We start from the raw sequence: 21,152 nt of genomic DNA, 5'->3' as shown, positions 1-21,152 counted from the left end.
TAACGGACTATTTTATCAATAAGGTATCCAGTGACAAGGTCATTTCGAATTCACGTTTGTAAAGGCTTGGGGACACGAGAAGTTTTTTTCATGCTCCATCCCACCAACACAAGAAAAAAAGTGCGTGTCCCATGGTTTCTTTTTCTTTTTTTCGTGAGACAAAAAGTGAGAGAAATACCCAAAAGACACGCTGATCTAGTCCCTGGGACAATGGAGAAAAATGGGATGGAGACACGAGAAAGCGTTTCAGGTTGGTGGGATGGTTGCACCAACGCGATAAAAACTTCTCGTGTTCCCAAGCTTTAAAGAGATCAAACAACTTTATAGATTGCTGGTCCGTCCTAGAACACAAATTAGAGACCCGTTTCACAATAATTTTCCTAACGAGTCATTATATCATGACGTAATGTTTTATACAGAAGCACCCAGGCGTTTGCTACTAGTTTTATTGTTTAAATTCAAAATTAGTGGGCTGGTCCTTTTTTGGGTGCTTCCGTATAATACATTACATCCCGAATCCCTATCAAAAACGACCATACGTGCGGCCAAAAATTAGGCCTTAAATATATTGACCCTTAAGGTGCATCTTTTTAAAAATCTTTGACCATTTCCAGGCAAAATATGGTCAGATTTTCGAAATTTTACACCCTTAAAGTGCAATTTTTCTCATCTTTGCTGATTTCGATCCTTACAATGCACTTTAGGAAGCTTGGAAAATATACCCTTAAGGGCCACACGTATGGTAGGTCGTTTACCTTGAGTGTCCCCCCCCCGGGCATTATATCATGAATATCACGATACTAACCTCATTTTCATTCACATCTTGTTTTTCTTGTAGCGTCTTATAATAATGTGTAAATTGTTCGATGGAGATTTTTCCATCTCCATCATTGTCGAGAGTCCAAAAAATCTGCCGTATTTCGTCCGGCGATAAATCAACAACCGCCGCTAATTCAGTCTCATCAATAAAACCACTTGAATCCAAGTTGGCTGTATTCAAGAATTCTCGTATGACTTGCAACTCTGGGTCGTTTTCATCTTCTGCGTTGTTGTTTTTGTGAAGAGGGCGGTTGTTATGGTGACTTTGGGCGGGTTTGGGTGGTTTAGGTAACGTTAAGTGTTCCGATGGGTCATTTTCTATCATAGCATTGGTTTGAACGTCACACTAAAACGGAAAAGATTAAAAGCATGCGATGCTTAAGTCTATTCCATTGAGTTTAAAGCCTGAAGGACTAGAGTAGAATCTCCAACCTTTAACCTTTCCCAGGCAAAAAAAAGTGAAGCCTCTTATTTCCCATTCAGAATTCATTTAGTATTTCTCAGTCTCCGTTATTCTAATATGTACGGGAAACGTAACTTTGCTCGAGTTATAGAAATTGAAGGGCATAGTTTGCAGAAGGGTATGAACCCCCTAGGTTTATTTTATCCCTCCTATATACCCATTCCCCCTTTTGTAATGAAACCTTACCCCCTATTTTTTTAGCAGAAAATCTAAACTCGCTCTATGCGCTACCAAAGTGATCAAAGAGTACAAAATGTATACAGTAAAGAGTCAACAATTTCACAATATAAAAGTATATATTACTAGCGATTTTTAATAACATGATACACTTTTGTGTTTTGATGGTACATAGTCTTACTTTAAAACATGCTGTGACCATTTGTATATGATTAAGTCTAACAAAATTTCCAACCCCTCTTTTTTATTTGAACCTACACCCCCCCTAGTTATTTAGACAAATCTTAGTACCACCTACAAAGGCCCCAAAACATTTGGCATCCCCCCTTTAAAAAAAGGGGGTACAAACTATGAATAGACCAGAAAACGTTGCTCGAATTAAAGAAACATTCGATTTTGAGTTATGATGAAACTCCACCTTGTAACAGTTAGAAATCACGCGTAAACCATATTATGAACGAGTCCAATCCACTTATGTCGGCAAACCTCTGTTACGAAAGTTTGTTTATATCATAATTATAAAGAATGTTCATGATTCTAAATAGCGTACAGGAAGGACGTTATTGAGACATGATATCAGACCGTAACTTCGTGTGCCTCTATCCATAGTCCTTATAAAAAACATTGTTCTGGAAGCTTTTTGTTTCAACTTTGCGTTAGTTTTTTCCTTTGTTATTGTCAAAAGATGATCTTGATGTGATGTTTTTGATCACGTTACCAAGTACTCCTCTTGGGATTGGTTTAAGGTTTAAGATTCAATCACATGATGAAAAAGCGAGCAACACAAACTCATTTCTCAACCCAAGTTCAAGTAAGAAACAATGGAAAGAAACAAAAGGCTTCCAGACCGGGGTTTTTATACGGACTACACGCTTTTTTTATAACAATACACTTTATAAGAATGTCCATGATGAAAATTTAAGAATAATACTAAGAATATCACCATCATGGAATATTTTAGGATGATTTTCCCAAAAAATGGACTTACACCATTCTTAAAAAAAGCGTGTATTATCTCAGTGCATCAAATTATATTGCACATTTGACACTCTCTAATTCGACGTTCTACTATTCGATACGCTCCATTATTTGATAATATTGAAAGTCACTGTCAGCAAGAACTCTCATAAACGACGCTCTACTATTCGATACGCTCCCTTATTCGATGAAAATCAAATTCCCTCTGAAAGTCGAAAATAAAATTTACCTCAAAATACAAAGTTCTAAAATTATAAAGCTTGGTCTCCCTAGAGAATGAAAGTGCAAACCCATGTTTCAAAAACATTCCTAGCCAACCCAGGGCAGGCCAAACAAAAGTTAATAAAAAGCATCCTCACAAGATCTAAAATCATTTAAAACATCCAAAGATTACATCAGAGTCCATAAACAAGTTTGCATGCATTATCATGACTAACTATGTTTTCTTGGAAAATGAACTTGGCTATGTTTTCTTCTTTTTCATGTTTTCATGTAACAGAAAGCCCTATCTTCACTAGCAACTGGAGGACTATCCTATTTTTGCTTCAGAATTTCCCCGCGCTCATGTAGATCGGTCCTTACGGCTTTAGCGAAGTGAGCGCAAGCAGGCGCTTTAGGGAGACCAGCCTGTAATCAAAAAGCTCAACTTTGCGAGGTTGTAAACCAGAACATAAAATATTGAAGACTAGACTGTGAAATAGTTTACAGCCTGGATATCCAGGCTAGCTAAACGACTAAGTTTGATAGATAGTAAAAGTACATCAATTTCTTCAACTATATTAGTGACAAAGTACTCTATACCAAGGTAAATTCAAAATTTATTTTTCTTTAAAGGGATAATCAGATGGTTTGAGATATTTGAATTACAGAAACCTTCCGTGGTCCTTAGTAAAACCTAAAAGTATTTTTATGTAACAATTTTCCAAAATCGAGATATCAAAATTTGAGATTTTTGAGAATGGGTCCTTACACGGTTTTTACGTCGAAATTCTATTGTTTTCATTCTAGTAGAAGTCAAAAACTTGTAACTTAAATATCTCGACTTTGGAAAGTAGTTAGGCAAAAATATTTTGAGATTTTGTTCAGGACAATAGAAGGATCCCAAATGCCAAATATTACAAACCTGATCATCTGATTATCCCTTTAACATATTAAACATTAATTTTACCATATATTAAACTTATTCGTTTAGCTTGCTAAAATTTCAAGAAATTGATGTACAAAAATTATTTTTCTTTAAAAAATTACAAACATAAGACTGTTTCAAGCCTTCCACAGACACGATCATTAGATATACGAATAAAAGTAATAAGTGAGTTTTATCACTTTTATTCACTTTTATGGCCTGTTTATTACTTTTTCATTTTTTACTTTTTCATTTTACAGGGCCCCCACAGCGGTTTGCGGGAATGGGCTTTTTCACTTGCGTGAATGCGTAAATTGGAAAGCTTTGCGTGAATGGAAATTGCGTGAATTGCGAAAAAACATTGCGTGAATGCGTGAACTTGGGAAGCTTTGCGTGAACGAAAATTGCGTGAACGAAAATTGCGTGAATTGCGAAAAAACATTGCGTGAATGCGTGAATTGAAGGTCCGCTGGGGGGGGGGGGGGCTCTTATAAAGTACAATTTATATCCATACATCTGATAATCGTCTCTGTGGAATGCGTGAAACAGCCTGTTATGTTTTTAATTTTTTAATGAAAAATAAATTTTGTACATCAATTTCTTGAAATTTTAGCAAGCTAAACGAATAAGTTTAATAGATGGTAAAAGTTTCATTTTTTAAAGAAGAATGAATTTTAACAGTAAAACACATACCTGTAACTAATAATCATTTCTTCTATATCTTTTTCACAATATTTTTGGTTTCTGTTACACACGGAATCACACTGTAATTACCATTTTCTTTATTTATCTGGAATTTAAAGTATTGAAACTCTTATTAAACCTACTCCATCTACATATATCAGGGGGGGGGTTTCAGGGATCTTAAATACCGTCATACCGACAAAAATTTGGGTCAAATACCGTAATACCGTCGATAAAAGAAGCCTAATTACCTAAATACCGATACCGGTAGAAAATGAAATACCGTAATCCCGTCGTTTTTTTCTGGTAATACCGATTTACCGGTGGAAAAAAGGCCCAATACCGTCGTACCGTAAAAGTGAACCCCCCCATATCACAGTCCTTTACACGATAGATTGGCTAACTTTCTGTAGATTCCCCGTGGAAATGTGTCCAGTTTTAAGTTGACTAGTCTATCTTTTTAATTTAGATTACTTATGTATTTCGAACGTTCGAATTTGAAAACATTGAAATGGCGCTGTTAACGACTTGAATTGAAAACAAGATGGCGGACTAGTCAGCTCTTAACACTGGACACGTTTCCTTTATATGGAAGCCCTATCCAGTCAAGCAGTTGAAGATCACCCTTACGGAAACTAAATGCTCGTATTCCATTGAAAACGAATATAGAATGCATTAAAATAGAATAAAATTCTAGGTTCAAAACTTTGATGAATTTCTAATTCATTGGGTATCAAAATGTATTTAAATTCTAGACTTTAAATTACATATAAATGTATACTAAAAGATTACGTTGAACTTGAGCAAAGAAAATACAATTCAAATGTTGTTTCAATTAAATTCATTTTCCATTAACTTTTTTAAACGTAGTAAAATAATATTTTTAATGTGAACCACGGATTCACTAAAATAAAATGCAATTCATATGCTCTCACAAATAAAATGCATTTTTTATTCGATTTTTTAAAGGCATTTAAACTAAATTTTTCGATATGCTAATGAATTGACAAAAAAATGCAGTTCAAATATTTTAACAAATAAAATGCACTTTCCATTCGATTTTTTAAACGCATTGAAACTAAATTTTTCGATATGGTCATGAATTCTATAAAGTAAAATGCAGTTCAAATAGTTTTACAAATAAAATGCACTTTCCATTCGATATTTAAACGTATTGAAACTAAATTTTTCGATATGGTCACGAATTTGCAAAAAATAAAATGCAGTTCAAATAGTTTTACAAATAAAATGCACTTTCATTCCATGCTGTTTTAATTTTTTTTGCTGAAATTCATTTTTTTCTAATTTTTTAAAATCAAAAAATAAGTAAAAAGATAAATTAGTAAAGATTAATACCAGAGTAAATAGTCACGAGACTAAATGCAACCTAATATATTTTAAGTAAAACTATAGCCAGTCTATTCGGTATTCAGAAAAGAGAATGATTAATGGTACAGGGATTACCAAAAATTTCTATTTTCACCTATTTGAATTCATTGCAGAATGGAGATTTTTCGCAAGCTTTCAAATAAAATGTTACCAAAATTTTTGAAACTTAATTGAAATCCCATGTTCTTTCTTTCAGTGTAACATTCTATTTCAAGCTAACCTTTTCCGTGGAGAAGTGAAAGACCCAGCGTTTTTGTAATCTTAAAACCATATTTACCACAAAAGAATGCGGCTATGTGGGCTATGTATCGCGAAATCGCACCCTTACAATGAAGATCGTAATCGTCAAAAATAAAGGCACGCTGATGACAGTACAGTATTTCGCCATCAATTTTAAATCCTTAATCCATGTTTATAATGTTTTGTTAAATCTACTCCTTGATTAACTCTCTCGCAGCTGTTCACAAGCTAGAGGAAACAGCCCCTAGAAAACAGACTCGGTGGGACCCCTCCTCACTGGAAAAAGCCGCCAAAAAATGGTCCCGGTGATAAAAATACCCTGAAATTTCATCCCCATTGAAAAGCTACAAGAGCTCTCGTTGCCGCTGGGAAAAAAACACTGAGACACTGAGGCCATCCTCACTGGATTTTTGAGCTGTAAACATTAGAATTTGAAATCCCCACTCATTTAAAAACAAGCGGTTTTCCACTCCCTTTGGCATAGCTCATTTTATCTTCACTGGCTAAATAACTTTAACAGGGTCACTGAGACAGGGGTGTCAGGAAATGGATTTGAAAATAATAATATATAATGTTATATGTCATTGAATATGCTATTTTTCATGAGTTAAAAATTACAGTTCATTGTGGTAGGTTTCAAAATTAAATGATGTCAGAAAACAGATAAGTACTTTTCAGGAGTTCTGTCTTTTTGAGAGCACGACCAGTGCACGAGTTTAAAAAAATCAAATACAGCTTTTTGTGCACAATGCAGGGCGGGTCGGGAAATCATTTAAAATTTTGAAATTGTAGTGACCCAGCCGCCCTCACGATTAATAACGAAACTTTTTTTCTCTGAACCAGATAAACTTTCAATAAGTTTTTTATCGGACAAAAAGTGAATATTTGTCTAACAACAAATACTTTAAATATTCGAAAAAACTTGGAAAAGCGAGCGCGTAGAAGCCATTTTAGAAGCTCTACGCGCAAGATAACAGAATATGTTAGCTTTTAGTTGCAAGTAGCGCATGATCTGCATGATCCTGAAGTAGGATGAATTCTTCCGCAAATTATGAACAGAAGTTTTTGATGTTATTATTATCACATATCATAGTATTTCAAAATAATGGCGCAACTTTTTTTCTGATTCCAATCATAAGTTTTTTGTCTGACAAAAAATGAAAATCTAGGGTCTAATTTTCTGTCTTACTTATAAAAACGAGACTAGCACAGTATTTCCATGGATTTGAAAGTTGAGTTGGTTCACGATAATAAGGACAGAAATTTTGATTTTATCACAAAGAAAATATCGTTTTTGATGTTTGATTTATTCTTCAATGCAGAAGAAACTTAACCAAAATTGTAAAAATTTGTGACAATTTTTTTACATTCAAAATTCTTGGATACGTTTTAAAAATACATTTATTTTTTTCGAATAATTTGGGTAAATTGCTCTGCTCCATTGATAATTGTAGCAAATTAGTTAGCTAAATTGTTTTGTGTATTGGCGGTTTAGTTTGATTAAATTACGAGCAATTAGAACACAAAAGATTTGAGAAAATTGATGTTTAAAAGTTTTATTTTAACAAGCCAAGTTGTCAGTTGTGTCAGTCACATGTCCGTCAGGCCATGAGCTATGTTTAGAAATGAATTAAGGAAGAGTCTTTTCTTGGCTTAAATTTAACAACTCCAATGTTATTTCCAAAATTTATCCAATAACATTTATTTTCTATCTAACTTTCAGGTAAAACCATAATATACCGACGGAATACTGACACACAATTGAAGGATGATTAAAATCACGATACCAAACAAAAGACGAAGACGCCATCTTATTTTTCAATTTTTTAATTTTTAATCTTTTATTAGAATTTTCGTTGTTAATTTTAACTTTAACTTCTGTTTATTCTACTAAATAAAAAATTCCATTTGCAACTCAAACGATTAGACTTGTATCCTGTATCTCAAAACGCAATTAATCTGAGTGAATATTAGCCAATACGTAACCCATCGAATACAGCTCAACAATGTATACCCCTTACAAGCATCGATAAACCTCGGAAAATAATCAGAAAATGCCCCGATAAAATCCCTATAAGGACCCGAATACTGGTAGTGGTATTCTTACAAAGAAAAGAAAAATAATGCATTACAAATTCTCAATTCTTATGAAAAATCTTTCCTATAAGAAATATTTCGGATATTGAAAAGGCATTTTAAATTTGGATTTTCAATTCATTTGAAATATTGTCCGCTATTTAAAGTGCATTTCAATTTTGACGCCGTTCATTAAAAATGTATTTATAATTTTCCTCAATTCTCTTTTTCATGTTAAAAATGTATTTGTAATTGTGAAGTATCAAAAAATTATAAAATTGTTCAAAAAAGTAAATGCATTTTAAATGAAATCCTAATGAATTATATATCCTATTTTTTCAAATGTTATTTCAATGCAATTAAAGTGCATACTGTATGCTATTCCGTGATGCATTTTATTTACAAAGTTTTTACTCTAGCAATGCGATTTAAATTCGTTTAACATTTTTGTCCAGGTCCAGGTTTCACTACATTTAAATTGCAATTAAACTCAAATTTCAATGAAAAATTCGATGCATTTAAAACGCGTGGAAGTTCCGTAAGGGCAGTGCTTCAGGACTATCGAGGAAACATATTCACCTTAACCACTGGCATATCTTTTCTTGGGGTTGATAATAAAATAAAATTCGTCCAGCTGGTACAAATCTTTGAGTTAAATTGTCTCTTTTCAGCACAATTTGACCTTATCCTAGTATTTTAGAGTCTGTAAAAAAGGGCTTATCCTATCATACCGTCAGCGCCCCTCCCTCCCCTTTCAGGAGCCCGAAACCAAAAAAATTAACCTTGACGGTCCAGAAAGCGGATAAAATCTTGACTTCAAGAATAAATACGATTGAAAGCTGTACGTAGCACTCTATATCATAGCGTCGTTTCAATACCTATGGAGAACACTTTTTCCACTATCTTCATAGAATCTTACCAAAAACAACTTTAGATCTTATGAACTTTCAAAACATCCAACAAAAACTTTCAAACCAAACTCCATTGCACGTTATCTCAACGCTACTTTCATAATACAGATAAAAATATACATCTAAAAGCACAAATCTCATACATTTATCAAAATGGCATCAACGACGACAATTAAAACCGATCTCTCGCGGCGGAGACAATGACTACACTTTATCCATTTATGTAATGAATAAAAGATAACAGCTTATTGAAGTAATCTGTTTAACAAATTAATGAAATAAATAGTAGTTAAGTGGGAGGAATTTCACCGGATACACCTTACCGATCAGTGAAGAGCTGTCTTGACCAAGGTCTGCTATTTTCCGTGCCAAAATACGAAGAGAAATCTAATACTAGTCTCTTTAACTCGAACCTCTATAACTCAAATGTCTCCTTCACTCGAACAAGTTTTATGGTTTTAAGGAATTAAAACAGTGAAGAGCTGTCTTGACCAAGGTCTGCTATTTTCCGTGCCAAAGAACGATGAGAAATCTAAATACTAGTCTCTTTAACTCGAACCTCTATAACTCGAATGTCTCCTTCACTCGAACAAGTTTTATGGTTTTAAGGAATTAAAACAGTGAAGAGCTGTCTTGACCAAGGTCTGCTATTTTCCGTGCCAAAAACGAAGAGAAATCTAAATACTAGTCTCTTTAACTCGAACCTCTATAACTCGAATGTCTCCTTCACTCGAACAAGTTTTATGGTTTTAAGGAATTAAAACAGTGAAGAGCTGTCTTGACCAAGGTCTGCTATTTTCCGTGCCAAAAACGAAGAGAAATCTAAATACTAGTCTCTTTAACTCGAACCTCTATAACTCGAATGTCTCCTTCACTCGAACAAGTTTTATGGTTTAAGGAATTAAAACAGTGAAGAGCTGTCTTGACCAAGGTCTGCTATTTTCCGTGCCAAAATACGAAGAGAAATCTAAATACTAGTCTCTTTAACTCGAACCTCTATAACTCGAATGTCTCCTTCACTCGAACAAGTTTTATGGTTTTAAGGAATTAAAACAGTGAAGGGTTGCCTTGACCAAGGTCTGCTATTTTCCGTGCCAAAAAACGATGAGAAATCTAAAATACTTAGGTATCCTATCGTATCCTCTATATAACGTCACCAAAAATAGAATACCTCATTGGAACTAATTTTCGCGGGAACTAATTTTCGCGGTCGAAAAAAAATATCCGAAAAATTGCATTTCGCGGGTTCTAATTTTCGCGGTTTTTTCCATTCTGGAATTTTCGCGGGTTTTAATTTTCGCGGTTTTGCCCTTTTTTGGACAAATTTCTTTCATTTTCCTAGGGATTTTTCAAATTTTTCGATAAAATTGGAAAAAATTGTATTTCGCGGGAATTAATTTTCGCGGTTTTCAACTCTCAAAATTTTTCGCGGGATCAAATTTTCGCGATTTTGACGAAAAACCGCGAAAAACGCTAAAATTAAAACCCGCGAAAATTAGTTCCAATAATAACAGAGGAGGTGGGATGAATTTGAAAAAAGGAGGTTAGCCCAGGACGGAGTAAACACTTACAGTGGTGTTTACAGCGTTTTTTAACTCTACCGCCACTATTTCTTGCCCGTCTTTCGTCAATTACCTTATCGGCCAAAACTTAGTCGGCCCTAAGTGACTAAATTTTGATGAGGTGACTAAAACTAGGGCCGACTAAAAATTTGGGCCGACTAAAACTAGGTCCGACTAAAAATTTGGGCCGACTAAAATTTGGGCCGACTAAAAATTTAGAAATGGCCAAAACTTAATCATTAGTCGGCCCTAGTGACTAAATTTTGACGAGGTGACTAAAATTAGGGCCGACTAATAATTAAGGCCGACTAATAATTAAGGCCAACTAAAATTAAGGTCGACTAAAATTAATATCGACTAAAATTCAGGCCGACTAGTAAGTTTTGGCCGATAAGGTACGGCTGTAAATTCCATGCGTATTGATTTTCAGCGCTTGATACCCCTCTAACGGACGATAACATCGTTTAAGTACTGGGCAACGGAGAAAAAGAACCATACATCCTTTTTTATAGGAATAACGAGGCTCAATAATGCCTAAATATAAGAACAATTTAAGAACAATGGTTTTGTGCAAAAACTAGTCAGGCCGCGCTAGGCCAGGCCGTGCAACCTTAGCACGAATTATTGACTTCAAATCCTACCAAGGAGATTCGCTTCTAGTCTTTCGGGCTTTCGGGCTTATACTTCATTACTCTGGGTAATGCAGAGAAGGTCTGAGAGGTTTGGGTTCGCATTCCCAGCTGGCACACAACGTTGTTTCGACGTTTATCTAACGTTATATGGATAAACGTTGAAACAACGTTGTGTACACATAGAGTACATAGAGTACTCCGTACTACACTTAGACGGTTTTAGACCACGTCGAACCTATCAAAAGAAGAGATTTGTCATTGTAATTTCATTGTCTTTTAAACGAGCGTTGCACTCCTTCGCATGTTAACGACTATTGTCTTAAGGGCTCTGACCATAGTGAATTTTTCATAATTGCCGTGTTTAAAATGTGTTTTCTGACTGATGTAACCAACAAAACTATGGCATGTTATACATTTTCTGTTAGACAAACTATTCCTGAATCTGAAAATTCAAAAATTGCATTGAAAAAATTTGATGAAGAAGAAAATGAAGACTTTTGCGAGGAAGAGTATTTCAACTTTGAAGAGCTTAGTTTCGGCGAAGAAAAAACATTTTGAAAAAATTTTCGCAGTAGATGGTGTATCTTTTACCGAACAATAAAAGTTTTTGCGGAAAATTTTTGTAAATGCTTCTTTGTCTCGAAATCTTCAAAATAGTCGTTTTTCATCAATTTTTCACCTGGAATTTGCTTAAAAAAACAGTCATAACTTTTGACACATCTTCTTAGAAAAATTTTCCGCAAAATTTAAAATAGTTCAATTCTTTGCGGACAGGTTAAAGAAATTTTGAAACAAAAAAGTTAATTACCCATTAAAACTTAGCACTTTTTGTAAAAGATGGTGATGCAACATATTATTAACGTCTTTTTAAAGTTCATAACGTCATTTTTGCAATTAAATTCTTAATTACTCTTAAGGGATTCGATTAAAAAGCAATTTATAAAGGCAATTCTTTGTTAAAAGTGTTAAGGAACCTGAAATACAACTTTTTTGTTAAAATACCAAAATCAATTTTTGGACTATGGTTAGAGCCCTTAAATTCGCCAGTGGTAGAGTGTATCTCACGCATGAACTTTGAAATTTTCCGCAGATGAGAAACACAAAGATCACAAAGTTTTGTAGCTTTGCACGCGTGAGTAAGACATTGCATTATCAAAAAATATATCATCGAATCACAAGAATTTGATAAAAGGTTACAAATGCTATTTAATCGTTCGCCACAAACATCCAAATAAACTATAGATAATTTTGAAGTACAATTTTTTTTACATCTTACTAACCTTTAGAATGCATATCTTACTATACTAAATGAGTTTATGAAAAATGTCTGTAACGCTAGCCCAGTAACATATTAAGGTTTCTAAAATTTGAACGCCGCGGCTGGAAAACCTACCCTCCTTCGATACAAAAAGTCTCGCGCTAAGTTTGACAAGCGTAGAAAATTCGGATTAGAGAAGACTCTACACTGCTATTTGTAAACGAAAAAAGTTCTGACGTCAATTTCATGAAAAAGTACTGCGACGTCACAAAGTTTTAAATAAAAAGGTGTGGCATTTTTGTTGCACGATTTCGAACTATTTTATATCAACACACGCAAAAAAATCCAACATTGTTGTTTGATGATTAAACTTCGTCTAACATTATTTAAAAAAGGTTTCAGTGTTGGTTGCATTGCATATGCGCCGGTCTGAAGCTGTCCGCATGTGAAGCCAACAAACGGGAAAACCTTCAGTGCTCAATCGCAAAGCACGAGCCTCTCCTTCACAACTAAGGCTTTTTCTTTCCTAGAAGCAACCCTCTCAACACCTCAGACACCTTTGGGCGTCTGCAACGACGGGTACCCTCGATAATTTTGACAGGGTCACTATGGCATTTCATTGAACACAAACTTCCGTTATCTTACAAAGACATATCATCGAGGCTTACAGACACAAAATTTTGACTAATGTAGAAAGTTTAGAAGTATAATTTTTATTATTGTATTCTGCATTTTAAGCCAAAACGATGTCAGGAATTAACCCACATTATAGTATTTTAAAGGCTTTTGATGTACAAGCAAAACCGTTAACCGGCGTTTGCGACGACGGGAACCGTCTAGTATCTTACTATACTAAATGAGTTTATGAAAAATGTCTGTAACGCTAGCCCAGTAACATATTAAGGTTTCTAAAATTTGAACGCCGCGGCTGGAAAACCTACCCTCCTTCGATACAAAAAGTCTCGCGCTAAGTTTGACAAGCGTAGAAAATTCGGATTAGAGAAGACTCTACACTGCTATTTGTAAACGAAAAAAGTTCTGACGTCAATTTCATGAAAAAGTACTGCGACGTCACAAAGTTTTAAATAAAAAGGTGTGGCATTTTTGTTGCACGATTTCGAACTATTTTATATCAACACACGCAAAAAAATCCAACATTGTTGTTTGATGATTAAACTTCGTCTAACATTATTTAAAAAAGGTTTCAGTGTTGGTTGCATTGCATATGCGCCGGTCTGAAGCTGTCCGCATGTGAAGCCAACAAACGGGAAAACCTTCAGTGCTCAATCGCAAAGCACGAGCCTCTCCTTCACAACTAAGGCTTTTTCTTTCCTAGAAGCAACCCTCTCAACACCTCAGACACCTTTGGGCGTCTGCAACGACGGGTACCCTCGATAATTTTGACAGGGTCACTATGGCATTTCATTGAACACAAACTTCCGTTATCTTACAAAGACATATCATCGAGGCTTACAGACACAAAATTTTGACTAATGTAGAAAGTTTAGAAGTATAATTTTTATTATTGTATTCTGCATTTTAAGCCAAAACGATGTCAGGAATTAACCCACATTATAGTATTTTAAAGGCTTTTGATGTACAAGCAAAACCGTTAACCGGCGTTTGCGACGACGGGAACCGTCTAGTCCATTCTATACACGTTTTTTATAAGAACAAACTATATAAGAACATAAGGCTTCGATGGCCAAAATGTTAAGAACAAGTTAAGAATATTTTAAGGCTTTGCTGACTCGAAAAAAAGCCAATACATAAAAAATGGGGAAAATAAGAACATTTTAAGAACATTTTTAGGTTTTAAACTCTAAAAGTTGAGAACAGCAGCCGAAGGCTTCAAAAATTTTGGATGTTCTTATAAAAAAATCGTGTAAACTATTTCTTGACTTTTAATTTTTAGACTTTCCTGGCAGCCTTCTTCTCTTGTTTAGCCCTTATATCATGCTTCACGAAAATGCTATTAAAATCTTATTTTTCAACAAAATTTACATATCCAAACTTACATCATATAAGCGAATCTTGATTTTATAGCCTATTTTTACCTTATTTTTGGGTTTCAGAAGTACAATTTCCAATCCCCCCGGCAATTAGGTCCCCCCCGTTTATTGAAATCTAGAAAATTTTCCAACCCCCCCGTTTATTCGAACCCCCCCGTTTATTTGGAACCTAAGAGTAAGCCTTTAAAGGTTTAATTTGTTGAAGCTTCTATTTAGTGTTCCCGTTTCATATCAGACACACGTCTCATATTAGGACAGTTTGTTATATTGTGCTGAAAACAAAAAATTGTTTTTTTTTTGTTTGTTTCTTTTTTACCAAACTTGCTGCGTGTCAATTCAATATCAAAAAGCTTGTAATTCAAAATTGACGAGTAAGCAAACGATATCACTCTTATTCAAAAACAAAACCTTTATTAACAATGTTGAACTGAAACCTCTTTTTAAGGTTGCCATTCTATCTCAGACCGGTGTAAATATATCGAGAGCGTTTAGATGTAGGTACTTTTCCTTGCATGCTTGTGTTATTCACGGACCCCAACAGCTGATTGGTTGTAAGTTACGTAAAATCAGGGAGTTTCTAAACATAGATCAGAAATGACGACCACGTCCGGCGACCAGATAACTTTGGGTTATCGAGTTTTTTCTCATTCTCCAACGTAGAGTGTCTCTCCTTATCATTTGAATATATCACATTGAAGAATAAGCTCAGCCCTGTTTCATCTATCTAGAGCGACGTGCCCAAAGTGACAATAGAATAATTGATTAGATCAATCCTTCCCAATTTTTTCCTACTGACAAGTTCTATCTATTCATACTAAAATCATCTCACTCAGCATACTTAAAATATTCGGTGTAACAAAGCTTACAAACATTATACTTAATGACCCTGTCAATATTTTTGTCAAATAGTGTCACTTTGTCAAGAAAATGACTGGTTACTTCAAAGGTCACTTTTTAGTATTCTGAGGACTTGATTTAGACATTCTCTACGGTGGAGAGAGCAGCTAAACTCGATAACCCAAATTTATCTGGTCGCCTGTCGTGGTCGCTGGTCGTGGTCGTCATTTCTGGTCGATGTTTAGAAACTCCCAGAAAATCATTCAATACGTCACTTGTAACCAATCATCGCTGTTGGGTTCGTGGAAGACATTGCAATGGTGCATATCATGAATAGTGTCATTTGACGTCAGGCAACGCTGCAATGGTTTCTTTGCAGACGCCACCCTTTTTCAAAAAAAGAACTCCGCTCAATGATGCCGGTTATATAAAGAAAAGTTGTAGCAATGCTTCCTCGACAACACTAGTGAGTGTAGAAGTTCTTATACATAAACCAGTTAAGAATTATGAAAGCTTTTTTAAGATAAATGAACGCAAATTTGTCACGCTTCCATGGTTTAGTAATGATATTGTTTTACTAATTATCATAATAATATCAAACACGTTTTTTATAAGAACAAACTATAAAAGACCATAAGACTTTGACGGCCAAAATGTTAGTACAAGTTAAAGAACAACTTAAGGCTTTGGTAACATTTAAACACCAAATTTTGCACAAAATTGATCACAAAATGGTGAAATTAAGAAAATTTTAAGAACTTTCTAGGCTTACAACACAATGAGTTCTTATAAAAAACATGTACCCGTGCTTATAGTTACAGTGAAAAGTTTGAATCTAAAAATTAAATGCTACACGTTTTTTTATAAGAACATCCAAAAATTTTAAAGCCTTCAGATGTTCTTAACTTTTTGAGTTTTAAGCCTCAAAATGTTCTCACCATGTTCTTGTTTTTCACCATTTTGTGAGTATTTTAGTTCCCTTTCCTAAGAAAAGGGTATTTTAGAGTCCGCAGAGTCTTAAAATGTTCTTAACATTTTGGCCATCAAAGCCTTATGCTCTTATAAGCACATGAAGCACATCTTGTAAGCAAATGAAAAAAAAAAAAACAATTTCATTATTGGTCACTTTAATTAAGGGTTCAATTAGTTCACTAATTGTCATGCTTGTTTCAAAACCAATTTTCAAAAAGCGATAACAATACTTAAAGAAATCAATCTAATTGAATACAAAAGGAGATTTGCCAAAACTGCATGTGTCCAATCAATCAGGCAATGATAGATACAAGATTTGAAAACAGCATGGCACCACAATCAAACGAACTAGATAGATATGAAAATTACTTCAAAATACAATGAACTCTTTCTAATTCGAACCTCTACACGTTTTTTTTATAAGAACAAACTATAGGAAAACATGAGACTTCGGTGGCCAAAATCTTAAGAACAAGTTAAGAACATTTAAAGGCCTCGCGGGCTCTAAAACAACTGCTTTCTCAGGAAAATGGACGTAGAAATTGATATTTCAAAAGTCGAAAAATAAAAAAAATAAACTCATTTTGGTAATACATCTTTATTTTCATTGCTTTACAGACTCCCAAATTTTCAAAATTTCGGTAGTTTTTCCAATGTTTTCGAAATTTTATATTCAATGTTTTATTTTATCCATGAATTCGACCTTTTTGTGTCTTTTTATTTTCTATTTTGCATTTTTGTCAAGGCGTAGTAGTTTTGCTGCTTTTTTAGGAGATTTTCTTTTATTTTTATTTTTTCACCGACCGACCCTCTTTTTTGGGTAGCTTGACCTGTAAAAAAAACAAATTACTCTCTGTAATTCGAATCTTTCTATAATTCGAAAAAAAGTTTAATCCAGTGAAGATCGAATTAGAGAGTCAACTATATCTGAAACAAGCATTGTCCTTTAAATATTGACCAAAGTTCAAACAGTATTAACCCAAGAGGCCAAGAATCTTTCTACTGCACTGCAAAAACACCCCTGTGTCACAGACCTGTTTGGACCCCCACTGGAAAATGAAGCAAAAACTTCGTCCCCGGTAGGAAAACACCCTGGAATTTCAGCCCCACTGGGAAATTGACTTTGATTTTATCCCCACTCGAAATTCGATTTTTAAGAATTGCACTTCAAGACCATCCCCACTAGGTTTTCTAATCTTGGAACAATAGAATTTCTATCCCCATTGGGAATTCAATAAGAAATTTTATCCCCACTGCCACTGAGGAAAATAGTTCCACCGGGACTGCGAGACAGGGTATGCAAAAGCAAATCATCGTAAAAAATGAACCAAATTTCTCATATGGTAAAATTAAGATAAGATTCTATCAAATTTATTAGGCCAAAGAACGTTTTGTAGAGTTTTCCACTAAACACATTGAACGTATTATATATAACCGTGCTGGCATACAACGTTGTTTCAACGTTTTTCTAACATTCACAACGTCCATATAACGTCAGATGAGCGTTAAAACAAAGTTGTGTGCCAGCTGGGAACACAATAATTTTAGAATAAAACCATACCAAACTTATCAAACTGTTTTCAAAATGTAGCAAGCCATCGTAGCATGTGAGGAAAATAATTAATATGACACAAGAGAAACTTTACACTGCAAATTTAGTAAAACACACACAAGAACTTTCTTTCTATAGAAGTGGTACGACTCGATACTTTTTTCCGGACACCCTCTATTAAAACCCCATTAAGCTCTAGTTTAGACGGCCGACTTTCTTCCCTGCCTATTCTAATTATAAGAGTAGGCACAAGGGCACAAAGCTGGCAGTTGAAATCTTTGCTTGAAAAAGATTGAAAAATGACATTGCATTGACGTCAAAAGAGGGCAATGCATTGACTTTAGACAGCCCACTCTAAGCCCACTTTAATTCACAATTAGAATAGGCAGGGCGAAGAGAGGGCCGTCTAAACTAGAACTAAAACACAATAATTTTAGAAAAAACCACACCAAACTTACAAAACTTTGATTGTTTTCAAAATGTAGCAAAGCATCGTAGCATTAGAGGAGAATAAGCCCAGATGGCACACAACGTTGTTTCAACGTTCATCTAACGTTATATGGACGTTGTGAACGTTAAAAAAACGTTGTGTGCCTGCTGGGAAGTATTTATCAAATCACTATTCTGTAATTATCATTGAAGAAGGTTTTTTTTCCGATCCTTCTTGAGTTTTTTCTTTATAGCAGTATCATAACAATACTGTTTGCTTTTTTAACGAGCAAAAAACTGCTACACGTTTTTTTTATAAGAACAAACTATATAAGAACATAAGGCTTCGAGGCCCAAAAATTTAAGAACATTCTAAGAACATTCTTAGGCTTTGGAGACTTAAAAACATGCATTTTCTTAAGAAATTACATCAAAATGCTCAAAAAATGCTGAAAATAAGAACATTTTAAGAACATTTTTGGGCTTCAAATCCAAAAAACTAAGAACATCCGAAGGCTTCGAAAATTTTTGACGTTCTTATAAAAAAAAAACGTGTACTTAATTCAAATTCTATCAAAAGTTATTGAGGTTTGAAAAAACACTGCCAGCTAATTTGAGATAGACTTTAAAACCACACCAAACTTATCAAACTGACTGTTTTCAAAATGTAGCATTGAGGTAAATAAAGCAGTTATCAAATCATTATTTTGTAATTATTTCATGTTACGTTTTGTTTGTTTATAATACCTGAAGGAATGGCGGAATGGGAAAATAATATAATACGATTCGTTTTCTTGATGCTGCATTCATTTAATATGAGTCATTGTCTCTTATACGAAGACAATCTATTTGAGAAATCAGAGAAAAACACGGGACAAGCTGGAGTTTTTACAAGCTCTTATTTGATTTGGTTGGTCGTTAACCAGTAATAAAAGAATCTTATTACTTTTTCTAAAGAATGCGTCATCTCTATCACTTCAAATGACCAATTAGTGAAGTATCTTATAAAAACTCCAGCTCATCTCAAAAACACAGAGAAAGACCTTTTAAAGGTCTACATATGATTTGTTTGATTTGTCGATAATTACACGCTTTTTTATAAGACGCTAATTGGATAAAAAACGTAAATGCCATGTCCCCTGCAAGCACACCCGCCTCCTAGTACACGTTTTTTTTTATAAGGAACACGTTTATAAGGAACTCGAGGCTGAAAATGGTCCAAAAAATAAGCAATTGTTTAGGAACTGCTCAGGCTGAGAATAAGAAAACAAGTTTTAAGGAATCCAATTTTTGCGAATCCAAACTGAGCAGCTATATAAATAAGGAACTCGAAAAGGAACTTTTAGGCTGGGAGTCTCTGGAAAAATAAGGAACTCCAGGCTCAGAGCAAAGTTAAGGTTCCTTATAAAAAAAAACGTGTATTAAAAAGTGGTCTTAAATTCAAGATAGTGATAGTTAAAAACGATTTTGAGGCGTCCATACATCTTATAACTGCCTTTATAAACCCTAGAGATGAGTAAAAATCCGAAAATATCGATTTCTAAATTTTGGCATGTGCTGCCAAAAAATGACTTTCGAAATAGCACCCTTACAGTTCAGCTCTTGAGCAGTGCTTACGGATCCTTACAGTGCATTTTACCGAACGTCTCTGACCATTACAGTGTCGGTTGATTTCGTATCTTATTTTGTTGAAGCCACCTGAAAATGGGCCTGAGGGTGCGAGTCAAAACTATAAAGACACATCTGGTTTTTACTGCAGTGTCAGACTTATAGCAGTCCCCAGACACACTCTTACAGTGTATCCAGCTGAAAGAAATACACGTTTTTTTTATAAGAGCGTCAAAAATTTTCGAAGCATTTTCGGATGTTCTTAGTTTTTTGGATTTGAAGCCTAAAAGTGTTCTTAAAATGTTCTTATTTTCAGCATTTTGATGTAATTTCTTAAGAAATTGCATGTTTTTAAGTCTCCAAAGCCTTAGTATGATGTTCTTAGAATGTTCTTAAATTTTTGGGCTCGAAGCCTTATGTTCTTATATAGTTTATTCTTATAAAAAAAAACGTGTACCCATTTAGTGCACTCTATCAAAAGTAGACCCTTACAGTGCCTTTCGAGGGTCTCAAAAACCCACCCTTAAGGGCGGCACATGCCGTGGGTTGGACCATACGAGTGTCCTTCTCCCCGGGGTAAAAATGCTACACGCTTTGTTTTTATAAGAATACACTTTATAAGAATGTCCATGATAAAAATGGCCAAAAAATTAAGAATATGATAAGAATATCACCATCATGAAATTTAGCAACTGAACCTGACTGAACCTAAGAATGCCATTTTTAATGCATTTTAACCTGTAGATTGCCAATTTCGATCTTAACCTAAGAATAGCGTAAGAATATTTTTGGATGATTTCCAAAAAGTTAAGAATATCCATGATGAAATGGAAAAACACCATTCTTATAAAAAAAAAAGCGTGTACCAGGCTTTGTTTTCTTCTAAGTCAAACTTACTCGTTACTGCATATCCATAACTTGTCACAAACCAGTAAGCACCAGCAAACTTTACGAAACAATCGGTCTTTTACGAACCAAAAAAAGTACTTTTACGAACCAAAAAAAGTGCTTTTACGAACCAAAAAAGTGCCTTTGCGAACCAAAAAGTGCTTTTATGAGAAAACTTCAACCAGATTTTTACGATGACGACTATATGATGAAAAAATTCTTCAAAGTTGCTTTCAAAAAATATGAAAAGTTTTCTTCTTCGTTTTGACTCACTTTGAGTACAAATTTAAAGATATTGATAGTTTTATATATAGCGTCCCTCTACTCAACGTTGAAAAAACTAAAACTGATTTTCGATTCATAATTCAAAACAGATAGCTTTGCGCAGAAGAAATAAATCTTCTTTTATAAGAACCGTTTTTTTGTCACTTTGGGCCTCAGGCTGTTCATTGTCCTGCTCCTATTTTTTGTGAGCAAAATTGAAATATTTATATTTTAGGCGTTGTACACGTTTTTTTTCTGTAAAAGAACATCCAAAA

The 21,152-nt window shown here is 34.4% G+C and overlaps 2 protein-coding genes across 8 annotated transcripts in view; one reads left to right on the top strand and one right to left on the bottom strand.

Annotated features, from left to right (window-relative positions):
- The window catches only part of LOC136821844 (uncharacterized), a 386,618-nt gene extending 378,523 nt beyond the window's left edge, over positions 1 to 8,095 (top strand). Inside the window, exon 7 of the mRNA XM_067078067.1 lies at positions 7,600 to 8,095. Coding sequence (XP_066934168.1) covers positions 7,600 to 7,603 — 4 coding nt within the window. The 3' untranslated portion in view covers positions 7,604 to 8,095. The remainder of the gene's footprint in view (positions 1 to 7,599) is intronic.
- The window catches only part of LOC136821845 (ras and EF-hand domain-containing protein homolog), a 61,944-nt gene that overhangs the window by 38,752 nt on the left and 2,040 nt on the right, over positions 1 to 21,152 (bottom strand). For 3 of the 7 annotated variants that reach the window (XM_067078071.1, XM_067078078.1, XM_067078080.1), the window contains exons 3-4: positions 4,257 to 4,353; positions 806 to 1,165 (exon numbers count right to left, since the gene is read on the bottom strand). In XM_067078071.1, the coding sequence (XP_066934172.1) occupies positions 806 to 1,144 (339 nt within the window). In that variant the 5' untranslated portion in view covers positions 1,145 to 1,165; positions 4,257 to 4,353. Of the gene's footprint in view, positions 1 to 805; positions 1,166 to 4,256; positions 4,354 to 20,622; positions 20,885 to 21,152 lie in introns of those variants that run through there. The other 4 variants (XM_067078069.1, XM_067078075.1, XM_067078073.1 and 1 more) reach the window with 3 other exon arrangements.

The sequence above is a fragment of the Clytia hemisphaerica genome, unplaced genomic scaffold (genome assembly GCF_902728285.1).
Source record: "Clytia hemisphaerica strain Z4C2 unplaced genomic scaffold, Clytia hemisphaerica genome assembly, whole genome shotgun sequence".
NCBI classification, from domain to species: Eukaryota; Metazoa; Cnidaria; class Hydrozoa; order Leptothecata; family Clytiidae; genus Clytia; species Clytia hemisphaerica.
This window is presented reverse-complemented; position numbering and strand designations above follow the sequence as displayed.